Source organism: Eurypyga helias, unplaced genomic scaffold (assembly GCF_000690775.1).
Source record: "Eurypyga helias isolate BGI_N326 unplaced genomic scaffold, ASM69077v1 scaffold17651, whole genome shotgun sequence".
Lineage (NCBI taxonomy): Eukaryota > Metazoa > Chordata > Aves > Eurypygiformes > Eurypygidae > Eurypyga > Eurypyga helias.
In genome coordinates this window covers 6,271-22,770 of record NW_010230421.1, presented here as the reverse complement: position 1 = coordinate 22,770, position 16,500 = coordinate 6,271, and the positions used below count along the sequence as shown (strand labels likewise).

General features: G+C 42.4%; 1 protein-coding gene across 1 annotated transcript in view; it reads right to left on the bottom strand.

Annotated features, from left to right (window-relative positions):
- Positions 1-15,539, bottom strand: part of ITK (IL2-inducible T-cell kinase) — a 31,305-nt gene extending 15,766 nt beyond the window's left edge. Inside the window, exons 1-2 of the mRNA XM_010160742.1 lie at positions 15,369-15,539; positions 821-925 (exon numbers count right to left, since the gene is read on the bottom strand). Coding sequence (XP_010159044.1) covers positions 821-925; positions 15,369-15,539 — 276 coding nt within the window. The remainder of the gene's footprint in view (positions 1-820; positions 926-15,368) is intronic.
- Between the last annotated feature and the right edge of the window lie 961 nt (positions 15,540-16,500).

Here is a 16,500-nt window from a genome sequence, read left to right as displayed (position 1 = left end):
ACATTTATTGTGTGTTGACCAGCACAATGGGTCACAACCATTAGTTTTTATCTGCAAATCTGAGCCTTGATAATTCACTCTTCTAAAGCCATCTGTGAACAGAGATGGCCCCGTGCTCACTGAAATCCATGTACCGTAATTATTAAGAAAAATACTGTCACTGATATGACAAAATTCTGATAAATGGCAGCACAGGGGATAACATAATAAACTGGGAATTCAGGTTGCAATAACTGAGCAAATATTCTGTGGCATTTTTGTTTATATGGCAACATAAGTGTATCTCATGTCTATTAATTATTAACACTAGACACTGTGTTCCTCATCCTAGAGCTAGCACTGTCCATCTCTTGGTCATTAAGCCATCTCACCACTAAAAGCCCTCTCTGTTCTGGTCTGGCACAGTCTCCCTAGCGCATCACATTCACCAGTTTCTGATGCAAAGGCCACTGAACGTGTTTCGTTTCAGCACCACACAGGGAAATTGGCCAAAATCCCAGGTGGATTCCCTGTGTGAAAGACGGGCTTTCTCTGAACATGAGTAACATGGGATAGCTGCATATTGTGTTGAACGTGGGCTAGGATTAGAAAATCTAGTGATCCTTTCCAATCTAAAACCAATGAGTGTAAGAGTTCATGGCTCTTGTAGGAACACAGTTTCTGATGCCAGGGCTCATTTCGAACCTCAATCTGCTTTTTCTTCCTTTGCCCTTATTCACCCTGGTGTTGGGTTCATTAACCACTGCACTGTGAGGGAAAATTTTAGTGAAATACAAAATGAAGTGATATCTCTACCAGTATGGTCAGCAGACAGACTCACCTGGAAAGGATATTTATACTGACAGGGAATGATGATGTCACTTTTCACAATTTCCACACATTTAATCCTGGAAAGTTCCACAGAACCCTTCAAAGTCCTTTTTTTCTAAAAGACAGAGAAAAGCTATTTAATACTGGTTAATGCTAATGAGTATGGATGAAGTGAATAATTAGACAAGACTGTCATGTCCATGGGAGATTTAATTTTAATGGATCAGAAGCAAATTAACTGATTATTTAAGATGTTTAAAAGTACAAAGAATCATTTTCCTATATGTCACCTCTGTATGGATTGCACATACACATACATATTTCAACTCAGCACAGGGATTCTTAGAGAACAAGTCAAAAACTTCAGTTGAAATTCAGTTTTGATTTTTTTTCTTCCAAAAAAATAAAATGCTCCTTTAACCAAAAAGAACTATTTTCATGAAGCGTTCAGTTTAGTAACATTCCTGTTTCATACTGAAAAGCTATGAAACAACAAATATTTTATTAAAAATAGTTGGGTACTGACAGTGTAAATTGTGTCTAAAACATAACATTTTTACTGCATCTATTTTCCAAGAAGCAAAACACCTCTCTGTTGGTTTTGGGTTTTTTTTTTCCTGACTGGGTTTTTAGCTAAAGAAAAAATAACAGGAAATTTTGAAACAAATAATGTCCTCGAAAACTTGCCGACAAAACTATTTTTCTGGCAGCCTCTGCTGCGTTATTATTCATCATATACCAGAGTGTTAGGTAAGAGTATGGGCAGTTAGAAAGGGTAATGCAAGAAGAGACATCCAGGTACCTCGGCGTACACTATTTCCTACTGAAGGCTCGGCGAGCAGCACTTAGCTCTGGCAGGAGCGGGGCAAGGCGGAGGCTGGCCTGCGGCACATGGGTTCGCCCTTCGGAGGCAAACTGGTTTCCTGTTTTGATTAGTTTTCTGTAGGGATTAAACACTAGCTGTCTCCCAGCTCAGCTTTGTCACAACGTGACGGAAATCGGTGAGATTTAAGAACCCCCAAAACACTGAAAAATCTTCTGTTTTTCAAACGTAGGCGAGTGGCAGCAGGAGAGAGCATGAACTTCAGCGGACGTGTTGTACCTGTCATGGGTCATCATTGAGAGACACAGCAAGACTTCGGCAACTTCCTCGCCCTCCCACAGATCCTCAGCCCAACCCTTTGTGTCCTACATCCTCCAGCTCCTTCTTGCCCCCCATATCACCATGACTTGGCTGGCAGCAGCCATCCCCAGGGCAGGTGCCAGCCCCTTTGCACAGCACCATGGTGCCAACCCTCACTACTGCTCCACTGCTACCTTCATCAGTAAATTTAGCCTAAAACAGGGAAGCTGCTGATGCCACTGGGGACAGGGTAAGGTTTGCCACAGTGCACTGTCAGAGAGGTACCAAGGCTCCTCAAACCTTATTCTTGCATAACCAGCTGGGTACCTTGTCTTTGTATACTTGGACTTGAGGAAAGAGAGGTGAACTATTACAGTGTGGTCTGACATTGCTCTTGCAGAACTTTGCTGCTGTATTTGGTTTCTGTATTTGTATTTTCTTGCAGTCCAACCAGCACCTCTGGATTCACTGCCAGCACCATCTCCTGTTGCCAGACAACATCTTGGGCCATAGCTCCATGGGGGGAGTAGGGTTTTTAATATCAATAAACCCAAGACCATAAAGCAGCCCTGGTAAATACCAATTAACTATCAAGAGTATTGCCAAGACTTAGCAGGCCTTATTGCACTCCATTTCCACCATGTATTTTCTTTCATTCTTGTCTTCTTTCTTCCAGACTTGGCTTCCTTTGTCTCCACAACCTCCTCTATCATTTGTTCTGCCGCTGGGACTTCTACCCCTTCCATGAGACACAAAGCCATTTATTTCCTATAAACCCCTTCAATTTTGTTAGCATCAAATCCTCCTTCATCTTATTCCTTTGAAGTCCCAGGGATTAACCACACGCACTTCTCTGAGGTTTTAGGAAGCAATGCTGTGCCAGTCACACGCTCTTTCACAGCAGGCTGGGTTTTGGTGATACCTTTCCAGATTCTGCTGAAAGACAGGGTCCAGCCTTCTCAGGGAGCTTTGTGCAGTTGTCCTGCAGCTCTCATCAGCTACTGTGCTCCTTTTAACCACATAATTTCAGCAACAGCAGCTCCTCATAATCTCACACTGCAGAGCAATGTCAGGGTGTGTCACAGCCAGTGCATTGCCCAGCAGATGGGACTTTGCTGACAGAAAGCAATCACAGTCCCGTACCAGCACAAACAACTAGAATTACCACTCACAAACCAGGCATTACCCAGAAAGTGGACTGGAAGTTAAACATATCCCTGCTTTTGTGATGCCCGACTGCACTTGAATCCAACAAAAGCAACTGGGCAATTTGGAAGGGAGTGCAGAGGAAAAGCCTCTTAAAAATGGTCTCCAAAAACCTCAGAGACTTGTTCCTAAAAGGGCTAGACAAAACAAGCTGACAGATGTCCATTTGGTGTTTCCAGCCTGCCTGGAGTATAATTAAGTAGTTGTTTCAGTTGGTTGGTCAGAAAAAACATCAGTGGTCTTACTGTGTAATGTATGTTTCCTGTGCTGCTGCCCCACGAGAAGTACAATGTGTTGCAGTTCAGTACATCCTGTTTTATTTATTTTGATCTGTTATCTGCAATATGGCAAGTGGGGAAGGAGAGCTAAGAGCTCTGAAGGGAGCCAGGTCTATCACAAGTCCAGCGCATTATGGTCTTCATCTTTGGCGTTTCACCTCCTCTTGCACACAGCTCCAGCAGCTCTTTCACTGATCCTCTAATTTATGTGTACTGCATAAACTAGATGACCACAATGGTCTATTTGCCTTAGATGCTAGGACAGTTGTCTGTGGGACATTTGACGCAGTCCTGCCCTACAACACAAGAAGGCACCTCACCCTGCTTGCCTGGGGAATGAGCTGCCTGGTATCTATCACGTGCTGAGACTACACCGCCACCCACACTGCTACTCACCCACGCCATCACAGCTTGGCCACCCAAGAAAACGTATCACTTTCCACCAGCTCAGGGTCTGGGGCAGGGGAAGGAGCAGAAAGGTGGTGCCGGTGGTGGGAGGTTGAGCGAGCCATCAGCTGCCGCTCGCAGGTGACACAGATCTGCGCTGTGAGCACACTTCCTGACCGCGGCTCTGCACCCTCAGGCTTCACGAACGGCTAAGATCTTGTAAGATATAGGGCCATGCAGTCTCAGGAATTTGCTGCTTTCTGGCTAACGCTTTGCTGTAGCTATTTGTGATGCTCATTCATCAAATGCACTGCACCAAGAATTTAGGCTGAAAGTCCCTTGCAGGCACAAATCTTGCCAGATGCTTAAAGGTTTTGCTGACCCTCACTGTATTTACTAAAGAGCTGTGGCAGAGAAAGCAGCCACCAGTGCTGGAAGCAGAGGGAAGGGTGGGAGGCCAAATGCTAGGGAGAGGTAAGGCAGGGGTGGGCAGAGCCTTATCTCAAGGAACACGGGAGGAGAGAGCAGGCAGCATTTTCTGGCAGGCAGAAAGGCAGTGTGCCATGTTTCATAAAGCCGACTGGGTTCAGAAGTTGTGTAAGAATTTGTACCTTGTTCTTTCTGTGCTGGTGAGGGGAAAACCAAGCAATTAAGATTCATGCTGCCCCAAACTCCTCAGCAGTGGTCACTACCAAGGGCTGTCCATGCTGCAGCTGGGCTTTCCTTGCTCTATGTCACTGTGTGTTCATGTTCATCTCCCTAACTCCCTGTGCTTCGTTCCCATCGCCTGCCCCATCCCTTCCTTTGCAACGCCGGCTGCTCCTCCCAGCCCAGCCAGGTACCTCACAAGCAGAAGGAAGTACAGTCCCCTCTGTAGCCCTGCTGTGTCCCCCCCTTGGATCTGGAGTCCTTCCTCCCACCACAAGGTCCATCCATGAGCCCGAGTTTGCCTACTGCTCTCCAGTTGCAGCGGGACATTTTCCCTCAGTAGGAGGGTAGGGGAAAGCTAATTTATAGCTTCAGTAGAGTGAGGTAGGAAATTCCAGTCTTCCGTATGCTCAACCGCAAAAACATTTCCATCAATAAAAGCATTTAATAACATTCTCTGTAGCATCAGGGTTTTTTTGTAATAATCTGAGCCAAACATCATTCCCTGTTTTTACTTATTGTCTTGACTAGAATGAACCATTCTTAATTGATGGCTAAGTAGATGAGGGGTTTTTGCCTTGGCCCTTAGCATGACTCGCTTGTCCTGTCCCATCCCTCTGCTGCAGCTGGGCTCAGTGTGCAGCCTGGACAGAGGCAGAAGCTGATTCTGGGGTTTCTTACCCTGTGGGCTTGAGGTGGTAGAACCAAAGCAGGTTATGTTTTTTCAATGCTATATACAGTCCCTCAGGAACGGGCAGAGAAAAAAACCAAACAAACAACCCAACAACAACCAACCAACAAACAAACCAACCAAAAAAGCAAAAGGTTTGAATTCTGCACGCCAGAAGTATGTATGTAAGTGTGAAAAGAGGCTTGCATGCACACTGAAGTATTTTTAGAGGCTGCTGTGCTGCCGAGAGTAATGCCTTCAACATCTACTGCAGGCACTGGCCTCAAGAGGACTAACACACCTCTGCAGAGGGCTCATACTTGAACAGTGAGTGCTCTCTAGGCCCCCATCCACAGCTCTTACTAGTGACATGGTAACTGCACACAGTAACAACAAATTAGCAGTAATACAGCTTAACCATATCATACTACTGCCACCTGTAGCTTTATGCTGCTGGATTCTGAACTGTGGTGTGTGTGCACCATGGTGTGATGGAGTGGTCAAAATGGGCTCAGGAGAGGGCATGGGCCAGCTTCAGGGAGCAGAGGCGATGCAGCTGCCCTGGAGCAGTGCGTGAATTCAGGTAGAACTTCTCATGTGTTTTTTCATCAGGTTGTTTTGTTTTTTTTTTTTTTTAAATGAAAATCAACTCCCTTTCCAGAAGTTGGTAGTACAGTGGTCAGCTTCCATCTGTGTTGCTCTCCTTTGGCTATATGTAAGTGGCACTTCTTAACAGAAAAGTGGGGTTACTGAACTAAAGTGCTGTAGGATCAACCTGGGACCTTCACACTTGTTTTCCCCTTCATGTATGTTATCACCTGTCATGAAGACCGTGGAGTCTAAGTTGTACCATTAGCCATGCCTACAGGACCCAACTGCTATCAAGAACAGAAACACCTCCACTGTGTTGGATACACAGGAAGCAACAGGACAGAAAAAACCAAGCAGAAATCCTTTCCACTCAGCTGATTAGGGCTAAGAGTGAACAGAAGTAATGACAGAGAGGGCTCTTGTGTTCCCAGAGCCCACAGATGTGGCTGAATGCCCACAGGGGTGGATGTCTTAAGAAACACAGCAACAATTTTATGATGTTGCTATTAAGAGCACAGTAACCAACTTAAAATATTCCCCTGGCTATGAAGAGCAAAGGGACACGGTCACAGCTGGGAAGCAGTGTGGGTGCTCCTGGCTCAGCACATGTTCTCAAGTAGCACCTGAGAGCAATGAGCTCAGGCTGACATAAAATGGAAAACCCCCCCAAAATCCCACCATAAAAATGCCTGTCTTCAGAATAATTCAGGCTGGTTTCAAAATGATTGAAAAAAAATATTTAAACTTGAAGGGTCTTTCTCTCATACAACCATCTCTGAGCTGAAAAAGGCAAAATAAGGTCTAAGTTTGTATAGTCAGATCCTTTAGGATATTCCCCATCGTCTTCCAGGAAAACATTTGAGGCTATTTCTGTAGTTTTACTCTAAGTGGCAGGTACTGACCACTCCTTGAGACAGGCCACTGGGCTCATTGACCTCTGGTGTGATCAGTGATCACACATTTATATTCTCATGATCTTAAATTAGACTTTAGGAATAATACAGGAACATATATCCACTGCGTGCTCTGGTTCTTCTCCCCATAACTCCGTAAGCAAATATTTACTATAGCCATACAGTGTTGAAGCTCTACTTGAGCTATTAAAATGTTATTTCATGGAGGACACGAGTACATGGCCTCAAGGCAAGAGGCAGTACTGCAGCTCTAACCATGGTAGGAAATAAATAGTGGTCAACAAACAGACCACTGCAACAGACTTTTCTGTCTCTCTGGAGACAGATTAATATCAACGTGAAGCAGAACCACTGCGCAAGACATGACACTTTCCAATGGCAGAGAGCTCAATTTGATGTGGTGAACATCACCTTTTAAAATCAGTGACATGTTACTGCCTTTCAGGCAGGACTTTCTTCAGGTCCTGCTGAGCTTCTGCAGTAATTTGGAAAGGAATATCTTGGTTTGCTGAGCTGCCCAAATTCTGCTTATGCCTGTGGTGTTGCAGTCTCCAGTTTACTTGCTATTTAGCCTGTGGGATCTCTCATAGTCATGTGCTGGTGCTGAGGTAGCAATTAACACAGAAAATAGTAACTAGGACCTTATGAGATATCACTGGAACAAGATGGACTTATTTTTAATGGCAATTCTCCTGTTATGGTACTATTCTACTGACCAAAAAACTCAAGTGTAAGCTGGAATCTCCTTGAACACTGAGTTGATAGAATTGTTTTCTACCCCTCATCACATCCCTTATCTATACATTGTAGTATGTGCTGGTTTTATCATTCCTAGTTAGGATATTAAGAACTGTTGATTACTGCATTGATAGAAATTTTGCCTGAACCCTAGCATTGTTCAGTATTTTGGGATTTCTCTCTCTTATTAAGAACACTCATAGTTTGAGGTTTTATGGGAAATAAAAGAATTTAAATGATTTTTAAATGAAATTTGAAACATAAATTGAGCAATTTAAATTTAAAAAAAAAAAAAAAAAGAAAGAACCCCACAAGTTGTAAGGGATTTTGCATGTCCTGCCAATACAAAGTGCTCCTAAGGAAAATCAGAAAGAGGTGACAATTGATAATGCTGGGATTTCTGACTAGAGCTCTGACTGTTGTGTTATACTTTAATACATCCAATATAGCCCATTATATTTGATATTTAAAGCCCTAAATATAGCAGCATGGTTCACATGTCTACCACGGATATTTTGCCCTCCTTGAATTAAAAAAAAAACCACCCTTGTTTTAGAGGTGCTTTCACACCTAATGAACATGAAGGTGTTTCAGAGGTGGGCATACCCTGGGTGGAGAGCACATTGAATCATGTTGAACGACAAAATCAGCTGCAATCAGTGCCTAAAATGCCTCCACTCATCTAAGCCATAGAGGTGGAGAAGCACACCTAGGAGCCTGGGGAGGCAGCTGGAGGGCTGTGTCTGCGTCACTGCAGGAACTCATCCATGGACACTCCATTGCAGTCCTCAGTCTCTGTCATACCGGACTAGAGCAGTTGCAGCCACTAACTTCTTTTTGCCATGTTTCCAGGGACCTGCAAAGATCGCCTTGATTACACCCTCACCTGGAGCACTGGACACGGGAATAGACACCGAATCACAGCAGGTTCCTACATCAGAAAGTGAATATTTCACCTGCCCATGAGATGTTATGGTGATGCTTAATTGTACTGCCTGCTGTCTGCGCACACCGCCTGCATGCTATCAGTTTGCTCACCGCACAGTGTCACTCCCGACGACTACATTCAGTATCAAATCTTGTTTGCTGAGGCCAATACTGTTTGTAGCCAAAGCCTGTTCCATGCAAACAATCTCAGTTTGTTATCAATTTACTCAGTTAAATTCTCAGTTTACCTGGGGAATATCTGCTGCAGCAGAATTTCTCCTGCTACCCTTATGAAGTCCTAAAGGCCAGATCCAGTGCTGTATTTCCACCAAATTAATTTAAAACCAGAGAAACCTAGGTTCATTTTTTAAAGGCCAGAGAAGTCAATAGAGCTACACTGAGGAGCCAGACCTCAGACACTGCACACTTAGCCAAGAGCTGGCTGGGTTCCTGTTCACTCCTCCAGACTTGCTGAAGTGCCTAGTTTTCAGAATTACATGAGCTGAAAACACAAGACAAGGGGAAAATTGAAATCATAACCTTCCTGCAAGGTTTCTATTGGTACAAAGAATACATTTTCACAGGCTGAATGTATTTAAGGTGCAAGTAAACAGATTCGGTGGAAAAGCACACTTGGTCATAGGAGCATTTTTCTCTTGGCCTTTCACAGAGCCTCACACACCTGCAGTAGCCCAGTATTTTCAGTGAACTTGTATTATAAGATCAGACGAAGCCACTTCCAATGCTCACATTGTCTTAGGTCACGTCTGAGATGATTATCAAGTTGCTCATCCCTACTGTCAGTGCAAGTAGTTTGACAAGAAAATCAATGTCACCATCAAGAACGAGAAACAAAAAAGGAAGATTCTTGGCTTTCAAATGGGCTTACTAACACGATGGAAATAATTCTTTTATTTACAGAAAAGCATATGGAACAACTACTGAATACTGTGTTAGTTTCTTCAGAACTATTCTAGACTCTAGCAAAGACTGACAGCAATGAGCTGCAGTGAATGAAAGATTCAGTGAAAGAAGGGAAGCTAAATTAAATTGACTAAATGCCATCACTTTTTTAATTAAAAAAAAGAGTATAAACTTCAGGGATTAAAATAAAAAAATTAGAAAGGATGGAAGAGCATAAAGTAACAGTATCAGTTGTAACAAGATCAGTTACAATGTCAGTTGCAAGATAAAGCAAAGGCAGGGACTGGAAGCAAAAATGGACACAGTAGCAAAGTCAAATAATAGGTAACTATTAGGAAATCTCATATTTATTGTAGTATATTCATATTAGGAGGAATTCCTTCCTTCTTAAAGATATTACAAAACATGGGTTGAGGATTTTACTGCATCCTTAATGTTCTCCGAAAGAAGAAAGATTTGAGCTTTGTACATCAAAGAATACAGAAGTATCTGGCATTTGTTGGGAAGGCATTGCTCAGAACTCATTTCAAAACATTCATAAAAGGCTAAAGACCAATAAATACTTAGACAAAGAGCTAGTACAAGCAGAATCAAGTTTGCACAGAAAGTACAAAAAGGAAATAATTAGAATCAAATCCTGGAAGATTAAATGAGGTATTCCAGCAAAAAGGAGCTATTTTTATTACCAGACTCCACCACACATTTGCAGAGCTAGAAAGGCCATAGACAGCAGACATAGAACAACCTGCATTTTGCTTTAAGAGATCTTGTCTAGACGATGTCACCACCCTGAATCATGCCGCAGAAGAATGCCATGAAAAAGAACTGCAGTAGATGGGAAATTTGTAAGTATCTAGGAAAACATTTGATAAGATGCATCGGACCTTGTTGCCCAAAGATGTGAAATCTCTGCCCATGGATTTCAAGCAATATCTAGTCAACGCTGCAGCTGCCTTGTTCCAGTGTTGGCGATAGTCCTGCTCCAAGCGTTGATCTAACGCTGGCAACTGTCTGACCACGCGCACGAAACCCGACTAAATGAATTTTAGAAGTGCCCTCCAACCAGTATTACCATGATTCCGTGATTTCATGATAGAAATGAGTCTCCTTGTAGCAAACAATATAACCATAATGCTCCCTCCACTCCAATATACAATTCAGATTATTAAAAGATCCATGCTAAATTCACAGAGGTGTACTGAAGGATGCATTTAACATTAGGTGAGTCTCCTTGTAGCAAACAATATAACCATAATGCTCCCTCCACTCCAATATACAATTCAGATTATTAAAAGATCCATGCTAAATTCACAGAGGATACTGAAGGAACATTAGGCACTGGTTTGTACCTTGTCACCACCCTATTTAAGGCTGTATTGATTTCATAATATAAAAAAAAAAAAGTCATTGAAACAGGTGCGATGTAGCCAGATGCCAAGCCTGACTTCTTTGTGGGCGATATCTGTATTATTAATAAATCAGTTGGAGATACGCATCAGGAGACAGATGGTATTGCAAATTCTGGCAAGCAAACAGGACTCGTTAATAAATACATGACAAGTTACGGAGAATGATGTCCCTCCTCAGATATGTATTTATTTGGAAGGTAGTCTGTAAAACCATAATTAAATTAACTTTAGATGAGGATTATATTTTCATGATTTTTAAGGTATTCAAAATATGCAAAGAAAATATTATAATAAGAATGAGAAATGGTGTAAATAGTTTCTCTAATTAACAGGAACACCAAAATGGAGATCTTCAGAAGTAAAAACTCTTAGTCTGTTTACATTAGAGTATTGGGAAAAAAAACCCAATTCTTTTCATGGATTCTGGGTAGATTAATCAAGGTAAAATGGACTGCTGGACCAAGGAATAAAGTGCTGCTTTTTTTTTTTACCATGGGTAGCTGGACTGCTGCAAGTAAGATCACATGTAGGTAATGCAACAGGAGCAGATGAAGCATTTTTAGGATGCTGATAAAAGGCTTTTCAGCCACGTTTATTCCTTTGTTCTCCTGGAACAAGAGACTGAAAGCAAATTTCAAGACACACTAAAGTGCCATCTTTATGTCTGAATATCAAAGATCTGAATGAAAGAGCCCAAGACAAGGCTGAATCATGCTATGTGACCTCTTGAGCATCGGACCAGTGTAGGATGAATAGCGCTGATGTAAATGAAAAGGGAACTTGGTCCTTTTTGTTGTGCTCCTTTCATTGCTGCCTTCAAAAGCTGAACCAGTAATAGCCCACGAGTGCATGAAGATATATAATTTAAAAATATTTATGTGCCTGAACTTCCTGGGTGTTAGGCACAAATTTCCCAGCCCTGAAATATATCTCAGAATGCCTGTATAAGGCAAAATGCCTATTTTTGAAGAGGCAAACCTATGGTGCAGGAACATGGAGCACTTCTCCTTAGTTGACACAAACAGACCCAAGCACTCTCCACAGGTTTGAGTCACCCCAAGATGAGAAGCTCTGATCCAGAGATCACGTAATGCCAATGGCATCACATTACTGTGCTACCAGCCCAGAAGACAGTGGCCTATTCACTAAGCGTGGCATCAGCCTCAGACTTCTGTGTCACTTTTAGACTACAGTGAGCTTGAAAAAAAGGAGAGATGCTTCTTTCTGGCTGTCCCCATGCAGGTAGGAGTGTGACACACCAGACTATGCATGAATATCTGCTTAGTGTCTGAAATACCAAACTACATCACTCTCCTGTCTGCTAACCTGAAGGATTTACCAAAGACCCTATCCATTAGGTGAACGGGATATAGGTAAGTCTCCAGTTTAAGTGGATTTGCTAAGTTTAAGTAAGGACATTTGAAACTCTGCCCTAGACACCTCTCCAAAGGGATTCACTTCTCTGCTTCTTTTGCCGTAATGCAAGTGTACTGGGACTCAGCATCACAGTGTCTACATTATCGGTTACTACAGTGAGGATCAAACTCATTGAAATAGTTAAAATTATCACTCCCATGTGCTCGTTTATTCACATGCACAGTAGCTATAAAAGCAAAGCCTGGAAATGAAGAATTTTTGCCCGTTGAATTGATTTGCATGCTATAATAAAGGCACTTCTGGTGTATTTTAGTAGAGACGGGGGCTGAATACATGTGCTTGTTATCAGGGCTTTGCTTTATGTTAAGACAGCCCTGCATTGTGCACTGCATAATGAATTCCAGAAAACACAGCTTCTTATTGTTGTCAGTTATTGGGGGCTCATTCTCCTAATGAGATATGTAAATATCTTTCATTAACATTAACGGCGATTGTTTGCTTGGCCCCTGAGGAGAACAGTGCTTTCTGTCTAGTTATGGCTGTTACGACAAAAATGCTTTTAGCTATTGCAAAACTTTGCCTTAATGATGTTGGTTGTCTGGACAGCTTTTGATATCATTTACAGACTTATCCCTGTACTCTTCTGACCTATTTATTTCCTTGTTTTGGATGGCTACAATAAAGGCTCAAGTATCTTTTTATACCCACAATGTCAAGATGCAGAGAAAGGGCGTGGATGTGAAACTCTGTTAAATACAGGCAAAACATATAAGCCTGAGCTTAACACGTAAGTGTACACTTTACTTTAAGCCACCTGGTTGAAATCGGTCAGACTTTTCAAACTGTGGAGCAGTTAATTTTTTTGCCTGACTTTATGCACAGGCTGTTGTTACTGACTGACCAGGGTCCGGAGAGGTGGGTGCTGTACAGTATCAAACTTCACACGCAGCAAGCCACTGGTCAGGTTGGTAAGCAGTACTTAAAGAAACTAATTGAAAACTCTTATAGCAAACATCTACTAAGATCTCCCTTGAAAGATACATAATTTAAAAGCCAAGACAGCTTCTGGCCCCAGCTGTAGGGAGCAGTATGCATGCCTAGGGCTACTCCCCATCACTGCAGCCTGCTGGCAGAGAACAGCAATCAATGTCCCTGCTGCTTTTCCCTAAACCACCAGAATAGCGGGATCGCATACAAACTGCCTGCTGGCAATGGTGACAGCTTCTGCTGACCTCTACCAGCCACACAACTTATCTGAGAGTCTCCACGGCGCAGAGCCAAACCTGGGCCAGGGCCTGCACTAGAGAATGAGCACTACAGACCATCGATTCCAGTGCCTGCGCACGCTCCCATGTCCTGGTTCACGCATGGGGATGGGCACAGCCCACATGTCGGGCAAGTACCGCAATTTTCCCTTCACTGGCTGTGAACTCAGTTGCTGGGTGTTCACTGCATTCTCAGCACAAAACAAGATGATACTTCCATGGGATGCCCTAAGCTTTCCTCTCCAGAACAGTGATGACTTGACCACGTGGAGGTCTCCCCAGGATGGTCTAGTTTTGGGGAAGATTACTGAAGAGGAAGAGGATCAGTTCTGGGAGTATTTCACAGGACAAACTCTTTTGTCCCCATTTTGTATGAAGTTCTTCTATTCATGCAACAACCTGATTTTGACACACTGTGTCAGAAAAAAAAATTAGTGGTTCATGGAAAATCAGCCTTGTAATTACAGATATACTCACTGTCCCTCAAATGTATATAAGGACCTAAAGCTACATGTGTGTTTATGTATATGTGCCTACACATAGATAAAATGTGCATGTTTTAAATACATAATATATTACATAAGGTAGATAATATACCAAACTTTCATCTAGCCTAATTGACCTTTGGGAAGACTAGGGGAGAAAATTTCCAGAGACACTCACACAGTGAATGAAATCTATGCCCCACTGAAAGTCACCCAGTCAGATTTTCCAAACTATTTCAGTGTCTAAAGATGCCGATGAACGCCTACTGTGATTCCGCAAAAGTACCTAGGCAAAGCGTATGCTGAATTCATCTCAAGTCCACTGAGACTCAGAAATCACCAAAGAAAAACAGTTGTGAAGATTTCTCTAAATACCTACAGCAGAATCATTTAGATGCTTTTGAAACTTTAACCCAGAATAATGAAGTGGAATAGTTACAATAGAATTTAAACTCTCAAAATGGTATTGGAAAGATAGTTTGGATAGCAGACAGTCTCAACCCAAATACAGACAGTACAGAGTAATAAATATTATTCTACTTAAATATGGAGGTAAGAAAAACACAGAATGTAAAATAAAAGCAAGAAAAACATTCAGTTCGACATACTTGAGAGAAATAACTTGCAAGTAAAAATGACTGTTAACCCCTAAAGCTGGTATCCAGCCTCAGCTACATTATTATAACATACAGGGGCACATCATACTTCAATTTTATGGTGGGTTCAGTTTTAACTTAATTTTCTGCAACTTAGCAAGATCAAATAGTCTGAAGCTGGCAATGCTGGATAACAAGGCGCCACGATCCCCACTTCTGCTCTGCGTGCAGTACCAGCGAATAAACATAATGGATTAACAGCATGTTCAGTGACTGTTGGAAAACAAGCAATGTTATTTACAGCTGTAATGAGGCTCAGCAAACATCCAGCTAAATAGAAGAGGGAAATAATTCTCACTTCACTAAAACACTTAGCACAACTGGGTGTGAAGATTGACTTCTAATTTTCTTCATATCCATCAAATCAGGGAAATGCAAGTTTGGGAAAACAATGCCTAGACTGAGCACGGATCTCATCATCACATCCTTTCTGCAGCTGACTGACTAGACTTGTTAGGGCTGGCAGATGAATCAATTTTAAAACGCAAGATTGGTCTCCTACCAGCCATCAGTCTGCTGCCCTGAAGGAAAGAAGGAGAGAGTGAAGATCTGTGGATGACTTCTTGCGCAGATGCAATTAGGGTACACTTGTGATCTTTGCAACACACCACTCCAGGTCATCCCATACCCACCTGAACTGCCAGGCACAGGCTCACGCAGCTGTTACACATCAGTTCTAACAGCCCATGTGAAATTCCTACAACAAAACTAGAGCCTTTCTATAAAGTAGCAAAGTAGCCTTATTCCTCCATGCCCAGAAACGCCCACTGATAAGAAGTTCTGAATGACCCACGCGACTATTCCACAATTTTCAGTGAATGGTGCCGTAGCAAGGACCAGAAAAGTTAAGATAATAAAATTTAACAAAGCTCATCCTTCCCTCCATGAGCATCCTCCCCTTCCTTTAACAAATTTCATCCTTCCCTCCCTTAGTCTCTTACGAGAAAATGGCTGACGTACCCCAGGGCGATGTTCGTAGTAAGCCAACTTGGATTTCGTTAAGACAAAGAAGCGCACTTTAAAGTTGGAGGGTGATGTCCTCCTCTTCTGCTGGGATTTTTTGATCAGCAGTTCCTCCAGGAGCACACAGTTATTCATGGCTGAGCCAAAAATAGTCCTCTCCCAGGACATGGGATGCCTGTCCTATGCGCTGAGCACCCGTCCAAGAAAAGAGACACGAGAAGGAAGACAGTTATTTAAAACAACCAAAAAAAGTTGTTCAGAAGGCAGCGTAGGTGCTTTGAGCCTTATCTTCCCATCTACAGCAAAGCTTCCTCCCTGTCAAACCATAACCACATCCTCTCTGAAGTCATAAACCGAAGAGCACATGTTGAAATAGACGCTAAGGTAAATGTTGTGGAAAAAATAACACTTGAGGGACATTCAGTAGATGTAAATGATTAAGGATTAATTAAAAAGGGGCGTGGCATGATTAAGCATCTGTCTCCTACTCACCCTTCTAGTAAATACAGTTACAGATGTACACACTGAACGTGATGTCTCTCCTGCCTGTTTAGAAGCAGTCATGCATCCATACTTCTTTTTTGAAGGAATGGTGCCTTCCCATTTAGAGTATTTAACAGTTGACTCTGTCTCAGAGATTTCATACAACTTATTTTGAGGGAGTTACCCACATGACATGAAAGTTCCTCCTAGTAAGCAAAGAAAATTATTTACAGGATACACTTGTGTCAGGAATGTTAAATATTTGTAGTCATTAGATATTTAAACTGAAAACAAATGGTTACACTAACAGATAACTAATTAATTATCATTGGTTACTATTTACTGATTACTGACTGCTTCAGGTGCAGCCTAATGAGTCTGTGGCTGGGTGTTCCAGCAGGCAGAGGCACAACGTGCCCCCTGTGAGCGCAATCACGACCAGCGTAATCAGCAGCGAAGCGAGCACAAACATCAACCCAAGCACAGCTGGTTTCCTCAGGGCATCAGGGCACCATTCGGGACAGTCTGCGCCAGGCTAAATGTAGGATTATAAAAAAATGAGTAGGTACGTAATGCACTCAGTTCAACAGCACTGTTATATTTTAAAACAAATGTAATTGATTTTTCTCTGTTCTGCCATCTTTAA